General features: G+C 41.9%; 1 protein-coding gene across 1 annotated transcript in view; it reads left to right on the top strand.

Annotated features, from left to right (window-relative positions):
• Window positions 1-9052: 9052 nt before the first annotated feature.
• The window catches only part of COLGALT2 (collagen beta(1-O)galactosyltransferase 2), a gene marked incomplete at both ends in the record, with an annotated part of 104164 nt that continues 91505 nt past the window's right edge, over window positions 9053-21711 (top strand). Inside the window, one exon of the mRNA XM_084249026.1 lies at window positions 9053-9315. Coding sequence (XP_084105152.1) covers window positions 9053-9315 — 263 coding nt within the window. The remainder of the gene's footprint in view (window positions 9316-21711) is intronic.

Genomic DNA, 21711 nt, shown 5'->3' with positions numbered 1-21711 from the left:
TTGAATGAGTCTTTCGAAAGCAGCATGCAAACCAGCAGAAGCATGTGACTTGGACATCCAGGGTGAGGAGATACGCAAAGTTGGACATTTTGAGCAGTTTCGGATTCACTGTGAGTGAAATGGGGAGACACTCTAAGTACCTGTTACATTTTATTAATATCCCTCTGATGTGTTGAGAACACATATTAAGAGTCATGGGTAGAAGAAGGGACTGGTGAGGAGACCGTTGCAACAACCAAAGCAAGAAACGACTCTCAAGATTCAAAGTCCCAGGCAGGAATAGAACTTCTGCTTCCAAATATGTCAGATTAACACTCTTTTGGACTATACCCCAGCAGGAAATATCTATAAAACCTGGGCATAATACGAATAGTAATGATCTGAATGTACTGGAATATGAACAGTGCAGGCTGACTTGGGTAGAAAGGACAAATTTGCTTGAAGAAAGGCAGATGAGAAAGTACACAAGAAAAATACTCCCCACCTTTTTGGGGCAGTTAGCTTGAGACTAAGTGGGGTCAAGGAGACAGTAGTAAGTACTTGTGAGAAGTCTCTGTTTATCTTATGTTGGGAACTAGAAAGTGAAGTCAGGAAACTTTGAATGCTGAAAAGATGAGAAAATCCTAAAAGGAGACCAGTGCCAACGAGGGTGTCTCCATGTCCACTCATATCTTTGACAAATCCTGAAACAGAATCCAGAAACAGAATCACACCTGTTCAGTTTGAAACTAAAGATCTCAACTTAGATGAGAGCTATAACCCAAGAAACAGACTTTGCAGTTCAAATCCAGCCAAGAAAAAATACCTACTAATGCAAAGAATGTGATACTCATTATAGAAAAATAATAGGATCTAGAAACTGCACAACTTATCATTCATAAAATTCAAGATATGACTCAAAATTATTGACATATGAAAATCAAGAAAATGGATCACATTTTCAAAGTCTGGCCCTGATAAGAATCAGATGCTGAAACTGATACATAGGATTTTGAAGGGTCTTTTCAACTACCCTTAATGAAGTAAAACAAAATATGTTTTCAGAGAACGAAAATTTCAGGAGATAACTAGAAAATCTCAGCTAGGAAAAAGAAAAAAAAAAGTCAATGGAAACTCTGAAACTGAAAATTAAATTTTCAGAAATTTCACTGGGTGCATTTAACAGTCAAATGGAAATTACAGAGGGAAAATTAAGTGAACTTGAAGGTACAGCAATTATCCAAGGTAAATAGCAAAGAAAAAATTATTTTTAACATATGAACAGAGTCTCAGAAATTTGTGACCTGTACCAAACAACCAAATATACAGGTAAATGGAATTGCAGGAGGAGAAAAGAAAAAGAATGGGACAGGAAAAAAATTAATAAAGAATTCCCCCATATCTGATGAGAGACAGAAATTGCAGGTATACATGTTAAATGAATACCCGGTAAAATAAACACCAAGAAGTCGAAACTAAAATCAAACTGTGCAAAGCAGATTAAAAGCTTCAATATATCAAGCTTTTTGTGATATAATGTTGCCTGTATTATATACAGGTTGAAATATACCAACTATTCCTGACTTGATGTAGATAAATTCATTACCCTAGGGTATATTGCATCTGAATGAAGTTATTAACATTTGCTTCTGCAAAGCAGCTGCTAAGCCCCTAAGAAGCAGTGACACTGAAATTAGTAGTCTTCTAAAGCACTGAACATTGGTGCTAATGCAAAAAATTGGCAGTGAGTAAATCCCTCTTCAGGTGAATGATGGTATTTATAGAAGCACTAAGAGCATGTTACTCCTAATATACATAGAAGGGAAATTTTATAAATCAATAGAGTTCCATGGAATTAAGTGGTATGTGAACTAGGCTAAAACAAGTTTAAGATTTTCAGCTTAAACTTAAGAAAAAAGGGAGTTAATGAATCCCAGCAGGCTGCAGGAAAGAAAAAAAAAAAACATGCAAAAGAAACAGGCTAATGATATCCTTCGACAAATGGATGAATTTCTATTACTCAGAAAAAATGCGATACATTTAAGCATGAATATTAAATACTTTTGACTTTTAATGTCAATATCTATGAAAAAGAGTTGAAGAATGGCTTCAGAATTAAACAATGGACACTTCTAAATAGGTCTCTGTGGCTAGGAATAGCTAAGAAAGAAAACAAAGGATTTGGGAGTATAGATTTAAAAGCTATTGTGGCAATTTAGAATATAATCCATCAGAGAACAGGTTAAAGTTTCAGCTTCTGATAGCCTGAAAGATTTCTCCTTTTGTGAATGCTTCCATAGTTCACTACACTAGGGACCCAAAGGGGTTATGGGAAAAGCTAGGTAACTGAAAACAAATAAAATCCCCCTGAGTATACTGGATTTAATCAAATTCAATGTAATCTGGCACTTGCTCTGCTGATTTTCATCTTGGTGTCCTGAATCAGACTATTTTATTCCTATCACAAAAAGTCTGTAATGTCTAGGCAGAGTCATTAATTCAGTTAGTCTCAAAAGGAAAAATATACTTTAATCATGATGTGAATTTTTAGTGTTAAAAGGAAGAAGCTTTAATACAATATGGTACAAGAGAATAATCCCAAATTGAAAAAATGCAGGGAAGCATTTTGAATCAGCTTGTAATTCATTGTTTGTAAGGATGTTCATAATAATGTGTTGCTTCTTTTGTACACAAAGCATCAGTGTCCTATTATCCACGTTTCAAGGAGACTAGGTGAGATGTTTATATTTTCAGTAAACTATTTAGAATGCTGTGATAGAATATTATTTTATGCATAATCATATGAGAACCCCATTATATAGAAAAATATTAAGAATAGTACATAATATGTTCTATCCAGTATCTCATTGGTTAATGCATGCAATCTGAATTCCCCGTTTGTAAATTCAGGATATAATATATATTTTTAAAATACTGTTTACTTTTTTTTGAAATTTTTAATTAAGTAATTTTTAAAATATTTTTATATTTTATTTTATCTTTTTTCTTTTTTTTTTTTAAAGATTTGTTTATTTTTATACAAGAACCCAGGTACAGGCCAGATGCGCGGGAGGGTGAGAGAATTCACCAGAGACAGAGCAGGGAACAGAACAGGCAGACTGACGAAGTACACTGCTGAGGGGAGCAACAGTCGCGACAGGAGAGGTCTGCTGCACCATGTGGGACCCTCACCTGCTGGCCAGGATGAACCAGTGCTGCAGGGGCTGCGGGGGCGCTCAACCACCTGCGCCACCAGGGGAGGCACAATCATTTTTCATTTTTGCATAATGTATGCATTTTCATTTTGGTTATATTTCCCATAGGGTCAAAATGGGGGGGGGGATACTGTTTACTTGTAGAGCAAAATAATCATAATAAGATATATAGGTGTATATATATTAGTACATAAGAAGTATTTATTTTTATATTATATATATTGCTGCAGTCAAGATAGCCAATGAAGTTCTTTGCAATTAACAAAGACTGGGAGTCTAAATGAATTTGCAATGGGGCAAGGCTGGGGAGAGTGCCATCGAGAGCAGCTCTGCCTTTCACTCTCCCAGGCCAAACTTTTATTGAATATATGAACAAAGGAACAAGAAAATAGCACGCAATTGTGTTTTTGCTTATACAGATTGATAAGTTACTGCTGAAAACAAGTTTTCCTGGTTAGTGGGGAACATGCGCAGAAGCCAATACATCCACAGAGAACAAGAGTCACTTTTGGGAAGTTCTGTTTGCAGAACTTCTAACATCCTGGAACTCCGTATGCAGAGTAAACAGGTGTTCTCCAAAAACTCCATCTCTCTTTAGGGTAGCAGGCTCCCAACAATATATGGGGAGAGAGAAAGAGAAATTGTAAAGAATTGCAGGGTCTTGCAAATGCAAAATTTACAGGCAGACTGGCAGACATAGAGGCCCAGGAAGAGTTCCTGTTTCAGTCTTGAGCCTGGAGACAAAATTCTTCCCTTCTCTAGGAATCTTTCTTTTTCCTTAAGGCCTTCAACTGATTGGAAGGGGCCCACCCACATTATGAAAATTAATGTCTTACTTACTCTACCAATTTAAATATTAATCACATCTAAACATTACCCCCCCACCCCGCCTCTCCCTTGGCACAGCAGGTTGAACGCAGCACTGTGAAGCTGTCTGCAGCCTTTGCAGCGCGGGGTTGATTCCCAGCCAGCCAGGGAGATTCCCACATGGTGCGGCAGACCTCTCCTGTTGTTGTGCCTGCTGCTCCTCTCAGCAGTGCATTTCGGTCGCCTGCCTGTTCTGCTCCCCGCTCTATTTCTGGTGAATCCTCTCACCCTCCCCCACCTCTGGCCTATACCCCAGCTCTTGTATAAAAATAAATAAATCTGGGCCTCCCTGGTGGCGCAAGGGGTTAAGCACTGCACTATGAAGCAATCCACAGCCTCTGCCGCATGAGTTCAATCCTGGCCGGCCAGGGAGAAAGCCTCATGGCTTGTACCCCAGCTCTTGTATGCATAAATAAATAAATCTTAAAAAAGATAAACAACACCCCATAGCAATATCTAGACTGGTTTGATCAAATAGCTGGGCAGCATAGCCTAGCCAAGTTGACACAAAATTTACCATCACAGGAGGAAAATTTCTAAATAAAATTTAGAAGCTAATTAATGAAAAATTCAGCCCAGTGTTTCTCTCTCTAGGGAGTAGAGTATTGTGATGGGAATGAACACACAAAGGACTTCGAAGTTAATGGGCATGTTATTTATTTTTTTGTAAGGCTGGTGTTTAGTGTATGGACATTCATTTTATTAGTAGAATTTAAATAATATATAATATATATACCATTTTTATTATTTAATATTATTTCTCTGAAATTTAGCTAAGAGTAAAAAGAGATAATAAGTTGGCTATTTCTATAAATAAGTAGCTGCACATCTGCAGTCTGAAGTAATACTTGGCTTTGAAAAGGCCTCGGAACCCATTCATCGTCCAAAAAATATCCCTCCTCTGTCTCCAGATATTTGTTCAACATCTGCCGTGAGAGTCTGTGTTGAATCTCATTGAGGAGGAATAAGTACAAACCCACATTGAAAATATTCAAGTTGAAATTATCTCAAAATGTGAACAATGGTTGTGATAGGGAAATGACTTGGGGGTGGATATTCTTACTTTTCTTCAGCATTTTCAACATATTTTTTATCCTATAGTAAAATAGACATCAATCAGTCATTGGATTTTAAAGCCTTTGGCATAGAAGGACTAATCCAACCCTACACATTCATGTTAAAATGTCTGTGACAGTGTGCTTGGTTGTTTTAAATGCCTTCCCTCTTTCAACCCCTCTCTCCCTCCCTTCTTCCTTCACTAAAACCTCCAACTCTATATTGAATAGAAATCCTGAGATAGGACATTCTTTTCTTATTACTGATATTAGGGGGAAAGCTTTCATTAGCTATAGGATTTTTGTTGATGCCCTTTATCAGGTTAAGTTCCTTTCATTCTTACATCGTTGAAAACATGTATTGGGTTTTGTGCAATTATTTTTCTGCATCTTTTGAAATGATCATATGGTTTTCCTCTTCTCCTACTGATGCATTTTATTTACTTTTATTGAAGCATATTGTTGTGTTTTCATTTTCATGCAGTTCAAAGTACTTTCTTATTTCCCTTTGATTTATTTCTTGAGACCCATAAGTTACTTACATATATGTTATTTAGTACCCAAATAATAGGGGAATTTTTTTTCAGAGATCTTTCTGTTACTAATCTCTAATGCAATGCCGTTGTTATCAGAGACCATAATTAAATCCTTTTATTTTTACTTTTTCCAGCTTTATTAACATATAATTGACATACAACATTGTATAAATTGAAGGTGTACAATACGGTTTCATCCAAGTTGTTGCTAATAAAGGATTTCTTTCTTTTTTGTGACTGAATCATTGATCCACTCATCCACCAAGAAATGCTTAGGTTGTTTTCATGCTTTGGTTACTAACATGGCAATAAACACGGGGTGCAATTGTATGTCTTCAAGACAGTGATTCATTCTCTTTGGATCTATAGCCAGAACGGGAATTGCAGGATCATACAATGGTTCTATTTTTAATTTTTAAGAAACCACCATACTGGCTTCCATACTGACCATATCATTTTACAAAAGTGTACAGGGGTTCCCTTTTCTCTGCATTCCCATAAGCCTTTGTTATTTCTCCTGATTTTTTTATAATAGTCATTCTAGAAGGTCATGTGGTTTTTATTTGCATTACTCTGATGATTAGTGATGTTGAACAACTTTTCATGTACGTTGGTTTTGGTACATCTTCTCCCAGGAAATGTTTTTTTTTTTTTTTTTTTTTTTTTTTTTGGTACTGAGTCTCATGAATTCCTTAAATATTTTACATAGAATCTCGTATCACAAATGGGAAAAAGGAAGACAATAACATGGCGATCATATTATGGAACCTCTCCAATCGTCCCTGTCAGCACATCCCTAAAAAGTGATTGTGCCTCCACTGTTGCTGGTATATATTTCTGTCATAGTACCTCTGACAGATGATTAACCTTTAGCTTCCTCTAGAAGACTATGATCCCCTTGAAAGCAAGGACAGTTCCTAAAGGAGGATGGAGGAGAACGAAATGTCTATAAGTCATTGCATAAAAAGTATGCATGTTTGAGAAAAGTTGGGACAAGAGACATAGAGTCCAAGGATGCAATCACCTCGCAAGACCATATGGAGCTAGAAGAGTAGCACAGGGTGAAAGAGCTCACACACAAGTAGACTCAGAGGAGATCAAGGAAGTGATATGATGTAAGAAAGTCCAAAGAGGTAAGAACTGAAGAGAGTTCACTGAATCGTCCAACACTGAGGTCATCTGTGGTTTTGCCAGAACATCCTCAGTAAGGAAGGTACAAGCATATTGCACTAGTAGGAGAGATGGGAGGTGAAGAAGTCATGAAGGCAAGTGTTGACCTTATTTCAAGGAGCTTGGCCATGACAGTGAATTGGTAGAAGGAAACATGGGATTTAAGAAGAAAAAAAAATTGTTTAGGGGAAGACATGTTTAGCTTGAGAGAATGGAGTTGATAGAAAAGGACCAATTGAAGACTTGCTTTAAAGTGAAGATTTCTGTCATGGTACCTCTGACAAATGCTTAACCTTTACCTTCCCCTACAAGACTATGACCCCCTTGAAAGCAAGGACAGTTTTCCTAAAGGAGGATGGAGGAGAAGGAAATGTCTGTAAGTCATGGACTACAAAGGATAGGGTAGACTTGAAGGTTTGGTCATGAATAAGCACCTGCAAGAATGGAGGGCATTGGTGGGGATATTAGAGAGGGGGTGTTTAGGGAGTTCAATATAGGAGGTTATATTATTCTGAGAAAGTGAGGGAGTGAAGGAAAGTGGCTTCTAATAGTTGCAGAGAAGGATGAATTTCACCAGTAAAAAGACTGTGGGAGAGTACTGAAGACAAGTAGGGTTTAGAGTGGTACCAAACCATCCTGCATACACACAGAACATAAGCTACAGAAGTCCACAAAGCAGGAACTCTGGTTTCTTACTTACATTCAAAGGGTAATAATCCTTTCGTAGGATCTCCTAGAAATTTCACTTTAGGGACTAATTGTGTTCTTCATTTACCTCTTGTTTTCTTTTTCCATATGTCTCTTCTCCAACATCCTGGATTCTCTCTTTTGTTTTTTGGTAGTAAAATATACATAACTGATTTACCATTTTTTTAAATCACCATCACTTATATTTCTTTGTTCTTTTTCCTTCCCCTTCTCTCTTAACCTCAGAGTCCTCAAGATGTTTATTCATGCCCAGTAGTTTTTGAAAGTGTTTTATGTTATCAAATTGTCTGCTATTTAAATATCCAATATTTTTTTTTCCTTTTGACTTGTTTTACTATACATACTTCTCTCAAACTCCATCCATTTTGTTGTAAATTGTTGCATTTCATCCTTTCTTATGGCTGCATAGTACTCCTTAGTATGGATATACACCTTCTTGAACTAATCCCCCCTCCATGGCCATTTAGGCTGCTTCCATGCCCTAACTATTGTAAATAATGCTAGTAGGAACATCGTGGAACATAAGGATATTTGTGTTGATTTCATATCCTTCGGCTATATGATAAAAGTGGAATTTTGCGGTATTTCCACTGATTTCTATGTTATTTCCACTTTTAGGTATGGAATCTCCATTTCTTTTTTCACTCTGCTAGTTTGGGTCATTAAAGAAAAAGAAAGGCATCTAAGCGAACCTCCTCTTTACAGGCTATTCTGCAGGGAAGCTGAGCTCCGGAAGTTAGCAATGAGAGTGGGACTTGGGCCTTTCCTTTCATTTGAAGGGTTGGATCTGGCTCTAAAATGATCCCTCTTGAAACTTGATGTTATGGGGGATGTACTCTGTCAAGAAAAAATTTAGGTGAAATTGAGTGTATAAGGAAATGCCACCATTCTGTCTTTGTGGAAGTTAAAAAATTGTTTATCGTAGTAATGAATAGTTGGGTGACTTTCCATTTTAGAGCTCTACCATTTAGTCAATAGGGGCATTATGAAAAACTGGATACATTGCATCACTGTGAAGGACTTTAGACTGCGGTTTGCAAAAGCAGAATAAATTTTCTTGAAGTTGTACCGTTATGTACACACACACATACACTCACACTCACACACACACACACACACACTAACGTACGAACACACACGCGCGCGCGCACACACACACTCACACGCCCATTGGCAGACACTGCCACACCTCACAGCTCTGGGGGAAGCCACAGACCTCAGCTGTACTCGCTGCGCCTGGACGAGAGGAACTTTCCGCAGGACTCAGGACAAACAGCTCTACAGACAGGCGTGTCTGCGAGCCCCAGCCTCAGAGGCTGCGGCTGCAGGTACCCGGTGCGCACCCGCGTCGGGACGGGCGGCGGCGCCGGCGGGAGGGTGTGCACGGCACAGGTCGGTGCGGGGTGAGCTCACCACATCCCCGGCGCCGCTCGCTCCCGGGTCCCCGCCGGCCTGGGGCGCCCTCCGGCAGCCCGGCGCGGCGCTCGCGGCTGGACCTCCGCCGCCCGCCACGGCCCTGAACATGGCCGCGCGCCCCGCCGCCACGCTCGCCTGGTGGCTGCTGCTCCTGTCGTCCGCGCTGCTCCGCCGCGGCTGCCCCGCACGCTTTGCCGCCGAGCCAGACTCGGAGGACGACGAAGAGGAGGCGGTGGTTTTCCCCGAGTCGCCCCTGCAGAGACCCACGGTGCTCGTGGCCCTGCTGGCCCGCAACGCGGCGCACACGCTGCCGCACTTCCTCGGCTGCCTGGAGCGGCTGGACTACCCCAAGAGCAGGATGGCCATCTGGTGAGCCGGCGCGGGCGGGGGGGGAGGCTGGAGCGCCCCCAGTGCGGATGCTGGACCCGGGTGCACCCCGCCCGCACCCCAAACGGCCGCCGCGGAGCCCGGGACCCCTGGAGTTGGGGGGCGGGGGGAGATGCGGGAAACGCGATGCGCACACCCCCTCGCTGCGTACGCTCGTCCTCGTCGGGCGGTGGGGTTGGGGTTCTGTGTGCTCCTGGGAACCGAGGGGTGCTAATGGGCACAAACAGCCCACCTGAGCTTCTGTGGGGGTGTGGATGGGTCTCCTCGCCCTTGTCCCCTATTAGATTTGGGGAAATCCCGCAAGAGTGCTAGCTTCTCCCCCTTTCAAGAGACTGAGTTGCGGATGGCAAGGGGCGCTCCTCAGTGGCTTCCAAGTGCCGGGCTTTTGGGTGCCTGGCTTCTGCTCTTGCCTCCGAGGCTGAAAAGGTGACTCCTGGTTGTCTCCCCAGGGCAAGAAAGGGTCTGGGGGAGAGGGGTTTTCCTAGGGCTGAACTAAGTGGGGCCCACCGTGGTGTCTGCCCAGCCACACCTCCACTGTGGATCCTGGCTTAGCTCTGAGTGCCCCAGGTTGTCCCCGCCGAGGCATCCTCCTGGGGCGCATTCCCTTGCCAGAGAAGCAAACCTCGTGGTGCCCTGGGTACTGTGTCCTGGGGACCAAGCCCCCTGCGGGAAGGGGACAGTCATGTTTTGTTGGCGCTGGGGTGGAGCCCTGGGCCTGGGTCCTCTATTCGCTCAGGGAGGGCTAGGGCATCAGTGGGTGAGGCTGACTGCCTCTGCTGTAAAACTCCATGCAGTCCTGCAACTTTTATAAACCTAGGTATCAGGGAGCAAGGGGTTGGTGGCCAGGTAAACCGCTGAGGGAACTGTGGAGGACAAGGAGGCCGCTGGCCAGGGGAGGTAGGTAACCAGGTATGTGGGCAGGAGGACTCTGGCCCCCTGACGAGGATAGAGCCCAGGTCTCAGAGCAATTTCTTGTGATAAAGGGAGCTGTCCTCAGGCAGGATGTTCTTAAAGCAGGGCATAGGCAGAAAGAAGTAAGGAGAGAGCAGTAGCTGGACTTGGCAGCTAAAGGGTACCTGGTGGAAGAGGTGCAGAGGTGAGAAAGCAAACATGAGCCTGAGCGCAGCTCTGCCTGCACACTGCTTTACTATATACCCTGCCATACGTGACTGTGGCCACGGAGAAATGCCTGTGAGGAGGAAAGTGGGAACGCTCGTGTCCAGGTTTAAACCAGAGAAGAATTTTTTTTAACCATTTCCATACCAAAAAAAAAAAAAATTGAGTGTCAGTTCTTGATTGCTTTTTGTCAAGAGAGACATTTTATAACATGGTCTTGGGTTTTATGCATTGGCTTATTTTAGAGAAGATTGCAGTAGTTACTACAGGAATTTGGTGAGGGTTGTGAAGCAGGCACAGGTTTTGCTACCCAATGACGGCCATTACTTCTTTTCTCCTAGGTAAGAGATACTGTGATCCTTATTGTACAAATGAAGAAATTGAGGCTTGGATCAGTTTCATAACTCAAAATCATAGAACTAATAAATAGTAAGACTGGGATGTGAAACCAAGGTTGTCCCTAAGGGCCACCCTAAAAAGGCAGCAGTGGGAATATGATAGAAACAAAACTCAGATAAACCTATAAGCTACAAGTTAGAAGACTTGTGTTGTTTGTCATGTGCTTGAGTTGTTTGAGATCCATAGACATGTTTCTATAGCAATAAAATGAGGAAATTGGGATAAATAGTTTTAAAAATTCTTCTTGGCTCTTGAATTCCATGCAGCTTGTGATATGATCAGATACAACCAGTAGTGATCGTTCATCCTAACTCCCCTGGATGTTGCAGTTTCTATGGTCATTGGTGTTCTTTGCAGATGGGTGATATTCTAATTCTGCTTAGACTTTTGGCATCTATTTTCCCTTGCTCTCCTTCATGGCCATGTCACTGTACTTTGTCCGTATGACCAGTGTTGCACAGTTAAAGAAGAAATCCAAGGCTTGGGTAAGGTCTTGGGCACCACCTCCTTTAGCCACTAATTTTTCTTCTATGAGTTCTGGCTAAGAAACCTTAGGTAATAAAGCATGCACTGGGTAATAATGATAATCCAAGTGCCAGATTTTAAATAGTCTTTTACAGCTTTCCAAGTAGTTTCATCAATGGGGTTATCTTGTATGATCCTTACTACTATTCTGTAAAGAAAGGAAATTATCTTCATTTCATAGAAGACATTCCTATCTAAAGTAATTGACTTAAGATTAGACTTATTTATTAATTTAACAAATACTTATTAGCGAGAGCTCACAGTTCCTGTAAGCACTTCCCATTCATTTTCTGGTTTACTGTTCATACTCACCCTGTCATGTGTGCACTGGCATTCTACAGATGAGAAAACTGAGGCACCCAGAGATTGTCCAGGCACAGACTTCTAGTCACCTTCTTTTGTAAAAATGGGGCAGTGCCGGGTGTGGGCTGAACAAAGTTGAACAAGATATAGCTCCTCACAGACAAATATGACTCTTGCTGGGCTGGAATGGTTATCTGGATGGCATTTCTGGATGGATTTGGGGGAGTGACTTCTAAACCAGGTTGGGACAGCTGTGTGTCATGAAGGGTTCTTGAGTTGACACATAGTTGAACTCAGTTTTGAAGGACAAATAGGAATCCACTAAAACCTGGGAGAGAAAGAGAATTCCAGAAAGAGGGAACAAAGCAAGCCACTGGGACATGAGCCAAAGTTTCTTTGTCAGAGGAGATGGAGTGGGTGATGAGATATGACCCTCCAGGAGGAGGCTGTACCTCAGTTGATGCTATGGCTTTGAGGGACTTCTGCCCAGCTTCCCTCTAGTTGTTTGGTGCCAAATTTTACTCAGCATTCTGATGTGCCAAGCTGACTGGTATCCACTCTGTAAAGTGATCGATGACCTAATGGCCGAGCTACCCAGACTTTATAAAACAAAACTGTGCTGAGTACCTCGTCTGGGGTGTCAACTTCCAGTGAATCCTATATCAGTAACTGAGCAGACATGCTCTTCTCTTTACCTGCTTACCTTCATAAGGGTCGGAGGGGCACATAATCAGACAGCTTTTCTGTGTGGGTGATTGAGAGGCCTACTTGGTGATCATGTTCAGATTTCCTGTGGTGTGATTTGTTTTTCTCACTAGATCTGGACCAGAGTTGCACTGCACACTTAAGTGAAATGAGTACCAACAAGTGGATCCGGATACTTTTGCTGTTCAAGAATGTGTGCAGTTATCTCTGTATGGAGCTTCTTTGAATTAAGTTGAAATAAGGAAAGTGTATGTTGTAGAGTTATTTTGACTCTATATCAGCTCAAAGGAAAACTCAGCAGGTTTACCTACCTGACCTCAAAACTGCTCCTAATGAATTGTTCCCAGTTAAATACCACAACTCTGTGATAAGACACTAAGGAAGATATCCCTTGGCTTTTGGTAGAAGCCTGCATAGAATTAATGGGATTGCTTTTGTGCTGAGATAAAGGGGACTGTGAGGCACCGTGACAATGTGGCATTGCACTGCAGTGGCTCCTCTGTAATTCATTGAGGCTCTGAACAATGGCTGACCTCATCCCCTTTCCCAAACCCTTGATGAAGGGGAGCAGTGCCAAGTACCTTAAGAATGAAAAATGGATGAAGGCCCAGGGAAAAGCATTTGACCCAACAGACATCTTAAGTTTGACTTTTTGAGGAGCTTGCTGTTGCCTGCAGGAGCATAGTCAGGAGTCACAGAATCTGTGTAGTTCCAAGGCCGGGTAATTACAGAATGATGTTGACATTACACTTGCAGGATTTTGGAAAGTAAGATACTACATGGGGAACCACTATATGACCTTTCAAATAAAGACACGAGTTTCTGTTGACAGTAACGTAAATAATAACAAGCTTCTGTTTGTTCTGAGTGGTGCTGATCTTGACATTTAGCTCTATCTGTGGAGTGTTTGGAGTTTGTTTGGATTTATCTCCACATTTTAATGCTCAGCCAGTAACAGCTTGTTGAATATACACTAAATAATTATGTTTATGAGATGTTCCAAACTACTTTTAATAATAGCTGTCAGCACCAGCAGTGAGAATGAATGTCATGTTTTATCATTGTAGTTTTGACATTAAATGTGGATATTATCCTGATGGGTAGAAGTTTGAGCTCATGGTTGAGAAAGTCGATGATACTTTGATCCTCTTTGTTTCATCAATCTGTTCTCCTTCCCTTCCCCACCCTACCCCAACTTCTTTACCTTATTTTTCCCAGTCTGCTAGTTCAGCACTGAGGGAAAAGTATGCAAGCTTAGAGTCAGGGGGCTCAAAAAATCCTGTGTGAACGTGGCACATGAGTGAACTCCTAAGTGTAGCTTCCCCATCTAGAAATGACTAATAATGGTACCTACCTCCAAAGAGGTATTATAACAAGCAAATGTGACCACTGCAGAGGTCCCTTATATAAATATTACTAAACAGATAATAGTTGCTCTTTCCTATTTATCTTTTCTTTTTGTCCCATCTCCTTTACCTTTCTCTTTCCAAATGAAGATTTAGAAAAGGACATGTTCAAAAGAGACTATTTTCTTCCTTCCCACAGGAAATTCTTAACTTGAGGAAAAGTGGCATTTATGAAGGGAATGTTCAAACGCATGTGTATGCTAACTGATTTACTCCCGCTAAAACCCTAAGTGAGAGGTGTGATTACTCTGATCACTTTAGACAGGTGAAACTGAGGCACAAACAACTAAAATAAATGGCCTGAGGTCACAAGGCTAGTGATGGTGGAGATGAGATGTGACTCAGGCTGCAAACACTGCAGATGGAGTACAGATGGTCTGTGTAAGATCAAGAGAGGACCAATTAGTTCTAGCTGTTGCTTCTGTCATGTCACACAACTTAGGAAATAAGAACACCAGTGTGCTTTCAAGCAAGACTCGTCCCTTCTGCTTGAATGACACAAGAGGTTCAGTGGTCCCTTGTGCCATCTTGATATTGTCACTTAACTCTAACTCAGGTGCTTTTTAATTACTGAGCTGTGTTGTTGATAGATTTCCTGAAAACAGTGAGACAAAGCATATAGGTTGTACATAAACGTACAGGTTGCTTGCCATGATCACAGCAAGACAGCAACAGAGAAAAGCATATTAAGTGTTGCTAGTGGCCAGTGAATAAGGCAGCACTATTTATTTACAAGGTGACTACAGCGTTTTGGGTTCATATTGTTAAAACAGAGTGTCAGTTTTTCAGCCTTTTAAGTTAGTGGCCTTAGATTGGGTTGATGCCTAAACTCAACTTTCTTCCAAATGGTTAGAGAAAGCTACCGATCCCCCCCCAGCCCTCCAATTTCAAAACATGACTGAACCTCAGATTTATATATTTCTTTTGGGTAAAAATTGAAGGAACTAATGAATGTTACCAACCCCATTGCTCTAATAAATTGCCTTGGTTCTATTTTACTAATTGGACCCCATGGTTGGGAAGTCAAAGCACAGGGGAATGAAGGGATTTCCCCTCCGGCATGTCACATTGAAAATAAGTGTTGGGATGGGAGAGAGACCATCTCTAGATTTTAAACGCTTCGTGGCTATTTTAATGTTGATTAAATGTTTAATGTCGAATTAGGGTTTAAATGAGTGTGTCAGTTACTCTAAGCAGGGTTTGGTTTTCCAGATTTGTCTTGAACTCCCTTCTCCAGGTAATTCTGCCTCTGAGTTTCTTTGTGACTCCATGTACAGAGCAGGCTTCTTGTGGTTCCCTGGACTGTCTCTGGTGGCCGAAGGAAGGAACAATGAGGGCTTTGTAACCAGAAAGGCTGCTGGTTGTGCCTCCGTCCTTTTTCCAACACTTAAATGTGCTCATAGCACTGTGTGGCCCTCCCTTCAAGCCAAAGACTTGAAGTAGTGGAGTAGGGGCCATTATAATGCTAGTTTCTGCACATTTATTCAAATAACATAATATACAGTGGAATTAAAGTATGCTTAGTTGCTACTATTCCCCAGTTACCATATTCTAAAGAAGTTTCCCTACATGGGTTTCAATCATAGCTCTTGTTTACTCAGAACTTAAAAATACATATGTTGTATGTGTTAACATTTTTATCTTCCAAGGAGTGACTTGTTTGTTCATTTGATTGCATAGATGTACTAGCATCTCAATAGTTGCTGAATGGAAAAAAAAAAACCTGGAGGTGTCTTGTATTTAATAGTTATTCAGTTATTTTAAATATTTTCTTTCCTGAATTTATATTTTCTTTAATTGAAGAAATATACTCCCATAGTAAAAAAAATTCCAACTGTTCAAGTGGGAATATGGGGGGAAAAAAGTAAATCTCTCTTGCACTTTCTATCTCCTGCCAGAGGGAACCAGCATTAATAGTTTTTTATGTATTCTTCTAGAAACTTTATGTGCATGTACATACACTCTTTTAATGCTAACCAAATGTGAGCGTTTTATATATCCTGTTTTGTATAAGTGTGATGTTTAAAATCAATCTTTATGTTCCAGGTTATAAAAACTCTGCCAGTTTACCTCACCCCTGCCCAGGGGGCAGAATCAAAGCCAACTTCACATACACCTGTCCCAGGTAGCTACTTTGAACCCCTCCCTGATTACACCCATGTTGCTCTCTTGTCCTTGTGTCTCTGGCCCCCAGAGAATCTGACCCTAAGCCCATTTAAAAAATAGCTTCTTTATGAAGTATGATATGTACCCCAACAAGTATGTGTATCATAAATGTATAACTAGTAACTTTCTACAAACTAAACATGTCCGTGCACCAGCACCTGCCTTGTTAGGCCTGTATTTGTACTCAGCAATGAATGTTGGGGCAAGTGGCCTCCTTCTCCTGTACTGTGTCAAGGCAGTCAAGTCCCCATCAGGTCTACTCTCTGTGAACTTGTGATTAGCCCCATGAAGCTGTCTGTCTGACTTTGTGCCACGGCTTACCTGGCCCCTGTGGCACTTGGGTAGTGACTCTTGCTCTCTCTATCCTGAGGCTCCTTGGGATCCCCAGGGCTCAAGTAATAACTGTTCTAGAACCAGGAGGCTTGGCAAGCTGCCAGCCTGTGACCTAGTGGTGAAAGGATCAGTATCCTATTACTTTTCCCTCAGCTCTTCATTCCTCTGGTAGGGAAGCTGTGTGTTAATGTTTATTAAAAAGGTAAAAGGGGATCTCATTATAGGTAATAATTGAAAAGTCATGCAGAATGTAAATAGAGTGGCTGTAATTAATTCACTGGAACTTACTGCCATTCAGATCCATGCACACGCCACGTTTGTGGTTGGGGACACTAGCCAAGTCTCCTGTATGAATTAAACCTTAGATTTGGCTGGAGGGCATTTCTTTTCCTCTCTAGGAGCACCATACAGAAATCATTTCAGACTTAGACTTCCAGTAATAGTTTCTTGACATTCTGCCAGAGCTAAATGTAGGACTTGGTAACACATTTCTGAACTTATGACAGAATACATTTAATTAAGGCAACAATTGTTATTGTTTTAGTGGTTTGTCAAATTCAGCAAGCCTAGGTCTGCCTCTGACTTGTTGGTGTGCTGAGATTTTCTTCTTATATGAACATAATGCAAAATAAGTCCCCTATTTTCCAATTAATGTTTCAAGACCCCTTAGAAGATTGTATATTTCAGAAACATACTTCATAAGTATGAACCTGGACTGTAAGCCCTTAAAAGTAGTCAGAAGGCTGGCTGTGGGGTCTGGCTGCTGCTGAGGAAGCTTCCTTAAGAGTCCCTGCTTTGTTAATCAACTGACTGTGTTGCAAGAGGTCTACCTTCTAGGTTGAATCACTTCAGACTCCACTGAGGGACATGAGAGGCCAGTGAGAAGAGAATCCATAAATGGATTGTTTCTATGGTCTGCTTGTTTGTGTCCCCGGAAGTTCCTCTGCTGAAGTCTTAACCCCACAGGTGATGGTATGTGGAGGTGGGGTCTTTGGGAGGTGCCTTTGGATAGAGTCCTCATGAGTGGGAGTAGCACCTTATAGAAGAGGCTCTGGAGAGCTCACTGACCCCCTTCCACCAGGACAGACTCATGAGGAGGTGCCATCTGTGAAACAGAAAGTAAACACCCACTAGACACACAATCCGTGGATACCTTGATCTTGGATTTCTGAGCCTCCCGAGAAGTGTGAGAGATAAAGTTCTCTTGTTTAGAAGCCATCCAGTATATGGTGATGCAGTCTGAGCAGACAGAGAGCCGCCAAACGCAAGAAAACCAGGAAGGTAGTAAACAAAACTGTCTACACTCTAGACAGGAGGGAAGTGGGAACTCCTTTTTCCAGCCCCTTTTGTTTCTGAGAGTGATTGTACATGCCTTGGAGGTGGGGAAGGCAGTGGACTATAGCACACTTCCGTTCTAACAGGACAAGAGAGAATTCTGAGGAAAGGAATGTGTGGATGTGCATTGATTGGCATTCCCTAAAAGTCTAGTGAAGTGAGAAATTGCTGCTTTCCTGGGCCTTAGGAAAGGCAGAATTTTCTGAACACTAATGGAACTTCAATTCCTGGGCTCTTGTGAGAAATGTGGTTATGGACATTTGAAGCTATAGCATTCCCCAACATGGAGGCCCTTGTTGGATGGCTGGATAGCATTTTAGTTTCTTGGTTTACAGCCAGCCCCATAATTTGTCCAAGTTCCACACACCACAGTGATTACAGTGTAGACTGGCCAAGATAGTGGCAAGCTGCTGCCAAGTGGAATCAGGATTTTTCATGTCATCAGCAAGATCCCATGCAGCACCCGCGCTGTCTTCCCTCTGCTGCAAGCATGGGGTGGGGGTGGTGGGGCATAATGTGTTCCGACCCTCACACCATGTGTTATGTTTCACTTAAATTTGGTGAAGTATAAAGTTTGAGACAACCAGCATGCTAAAATATATTTTTCAAATTACAGGGCTCCTCTCTACCTTTCCTCAAACATGTCAGACTTTGAGATTTACAGAGCATTGATTTCCAGCCCCAATTTTGCTCTTCAGTGAGATAACCTCTGCATTTCTAAGGCAGCATATTAAAGATATTATATCTATTTATTCAGCTACTGCACATTGTGTATGTGGGTAAGTCCAAGTAATCGTATTAAAAGTTGTCACTGAGGTTGTCTAAAAGTTACTCACCCTCATCGGTCAAGTTCACTGGCCATGAGCGGACATAGTGCCTGACACTTTTCTGCCAGTCTTTTGGTTATAAATGCTTTGACTGCTGGTTCCTAAATACTGGATCAGGGCCAACTACCTCATACCATGCAGGGCATTTGTAAATTACATGGATATCTGGGCCCTGCCTTGGCCACGTTCTATCATATGTCCCATGGGAAGGACCTGGAAATGTTATGTTAAACATGAACACAGTCCTTTGGATGTACCACTGGGTTTGGACAATAAGAGGAGTTCCCAGGAGATCCCGGAATAGTAGGGGGTTCTCCTGGAAGGACTGAGGGGGCTGTGTATGATCTAAAGTACAGGCAAGGGGATTTTCAGAGCTTGGAAAGTTGGCATGCTCGAGAATCTTCTAACCTTCAGGTTCCAGACGCTTAAGCAATCAAGGCTAAGGGGTTTTCTTATTAAGTAGCAAGGTATTGGATTACAAAGGAGAGGCTTTGTCAGGAGTACATCATTTTTTTTTTTTATTATTGTTGAGTAAAGCACCTATGTTCTCCCTGCTTTCAACAGTACTTATTTTTAAAAAACATTATTTTTAAAGGCAGTGCCTCAACTGTTGGCCTACTGTACGAATCACCTAGCACAGGGAGCAAAGACAGTTCTCACACCCTTTTCTTTGTTCAGTGTATCTCACAATGAGCTCAGTAAGCACTTAGTTTTAGAGAGGAAAAACTATCTTTTGATGAACATCTCTTAGCAGAGGAGAAGGAAATCACCAGTGCGCATTTGAACCACTTAGCTCCTTCTATTTCCTAATCTTGGTCCCTTATTTCTTGCCTTTCATTTTCCTACCTTTGATTTTCCTCTTTGGCATGCCTTTAAATAAAAGCTCCTCCTTGCATTTGTGAAAAATATAAACAGTCTATTAAATTATCCTTCTTTTAGCAGTTCAGCCTTAATTGTATGACATGGCAGTGCTTCTAAGCTTGGTGTCTTCACTAGTTGTTAATAAAAATAGAAGTTTTGGAAATTGGGCTATTCTAGTCACCACACAAAGAGTTGTTCCATGTCTTCAGCTGATATCATAGCATTTTACCACCTCCTCTGCAGAAAAGGTCACACTCAGATGCTACATTTTGTATGTCCCACACCTCATTTTTTGGTCACAAGTCTATCTAAAATTCCACAGTGAAGTTTTCTCAAGTTTATACATTCATTTTCTCTTTTAGTCCACTTTTTTTTTCTCTCCAAAGTGGGAGCTGCACCCCACAGCTTAGTGTATCTCTCTAAGAAGACAATGCTCCCAGGAAGGTGAAGTCTGGCAGCAGGGTCCCTGGGACACTTGTCTCCAGCCAGAATCAGCCTTATCCACCTTCCCCCCATGCACAGAGCATACCTCATTATTTTACTGCCTGGTGGAAGGACTGGGAGCCGTCATGCAAACTGTGACTTTCAACAAGCCACTTAATCTCTCTGGGACTCAGTTTCTTCTCCTGTAACGAAAGAGCCGTGCTAGAGTTTTTCTCCTCAAATGTGACAGCTTATTAGAATTATTCAATGAGTTTTTAAAATATACCAATGCCTAGGCCCCACAGCCAATCACTTAAGACTGCATCTCTGGGGTTGGGTCAGGGCAAACATCTTTTGAAATGTCCCCCAGGAGTCAGACTGTTCCACTAGGCTTGAGAACCTTTAACCTATACATTCTCTGGGGTCCCTCCCTGATTTAACAGTGTTAGATCACTCTCTTCCTGGGAGTGACCATACTTGAAGATTTTCTTGAATCCTAACTGTGCATAATTGAGGTTTCCTGGATCCTCAGCCAAACTTTAGATCTTCTTAGTGACCTAAAAAAAAAAAGAAGTTTTCTCAGCAGCTCACTGTATTCATCCTATTGTATGCTTTGCTCAAAGGTTAGAAAGAGTGTTACCTCTGCAGAAGGCCCTCCTTAGTAATGACTGAATTGCCTGAGGACATGACAAGAGGGCTGACCTTGCAGGGGACACATACAGGACTTCACATATGAACTCTGGGCACCGGGTGTAGAAGCAGCTGTAGAAGCAGTAGCAGCCCAGGCCCTCCTTTCTGGGGCACACAGCTGTTGCCCCTTGGCTGAGGGGGCTGCGGACATAAGGCTTGTAAGTGTATCTCACCAGGCTCCAGCCAGCTGAGGATTCCTTCCCACAGTGTGTGTGTTGGTGTGCTGCCCAGCCTTGTGTCTAGGTTCTTATTTCATGCTGATGCAGGCTTCTAATCATCTCTGAATATTGGATTTCTGATGTTACTTTTAATGGCTTTGCATTTTAGCTTCTTTTGTTTCTAGATTTGCATAAACAGTGCTGGCTTTGTCCTGTGTTCTTGACACAGCTTCAAAGCCCTGCCTGGGCATCAAAGACATACGCTGGATCCTCATTTCTTAGGCATCAGATTGCAGCCAGGTCAGCAGGTGACTGGAGGTTACAGCCCCACTTCTAGGCCAGTTTTCTGTCTCCCAGAGATTAGATTCTGCCAGCTCCTCTCTGATAATGGGGCTGAATCTTAATAGCTTTTCCTGAGGTCTGTGCAAATTCGGGTGAACTGAAGGGTCATGGCTGGTGTTTGTCTGAAGAGGATAGGACAGAAGCTCACTAATATTTACTAAACTCCCTCCACCCATTAGAGACAGATTATTCAGGGTCCCTCTGGGAAGCATGAAAAACCTGGGCCCATTGGCTAATCTTTGTCGATGTTAGCATGTTGAGGGCCAAATCCTCATTTGCTTCTGTGTTTTATAATAAAGGCAGGCATTGAATACCCAGTTATCCATGTCTGGTTGTCTGTAGTTGGGTCAATAGAGGCCCGATTTTGGCAGCAGATCAGTTTGATCCAATTGTTGAGCAGGCTCTTGAGCTGTCTCTATGCTGTCCAATGGTGTGTTTAGACCATGGAGACCCACTTTTACCTCAGTTCTGAAAAAGGGCTGGAAAGTGATGGGCAACATTCCAGTTGGGCACTTTAGAACTGATTTCATCTAGTTCATTATTGTGTGTGTGTGTGTGTGTGTGTGTGTTCTCCAAGACTTGCCAATGTATTTTCAAATTATCTGGTATTTTTGCTTAGTCTTAGTCTCCTCATCTGCACAATGAGTGTAGGACAGACTGATCTTTAAAGACATTTCTAGTACCGCCATGCTAGGAATTTATAGTTCTACCCTTTTTACCATGAAAAATGATACTGTTGCTGCCCTAAGATGGTATTTGGAGCTTCATTTCTTTATTTGTACTTAAATT

The sequence above is a fragment of the Talpa europaea genome (genome assembly GCF_964194135.1).
Source record: "Talpa europaea genome assembly, chromosome: 12".
Classification (NCBI taxonomy): domain Eukaryota; kingdom Metazoa; phylum Chordata; class Mammalia; order Eulipotyphla; family Talpidae; genus Talpa; species Talpa europaea.
Note: the sequence above shows the minus strand (reverse complement) of the source record. Positions and strands in the feature narration are given on the sequence as shown.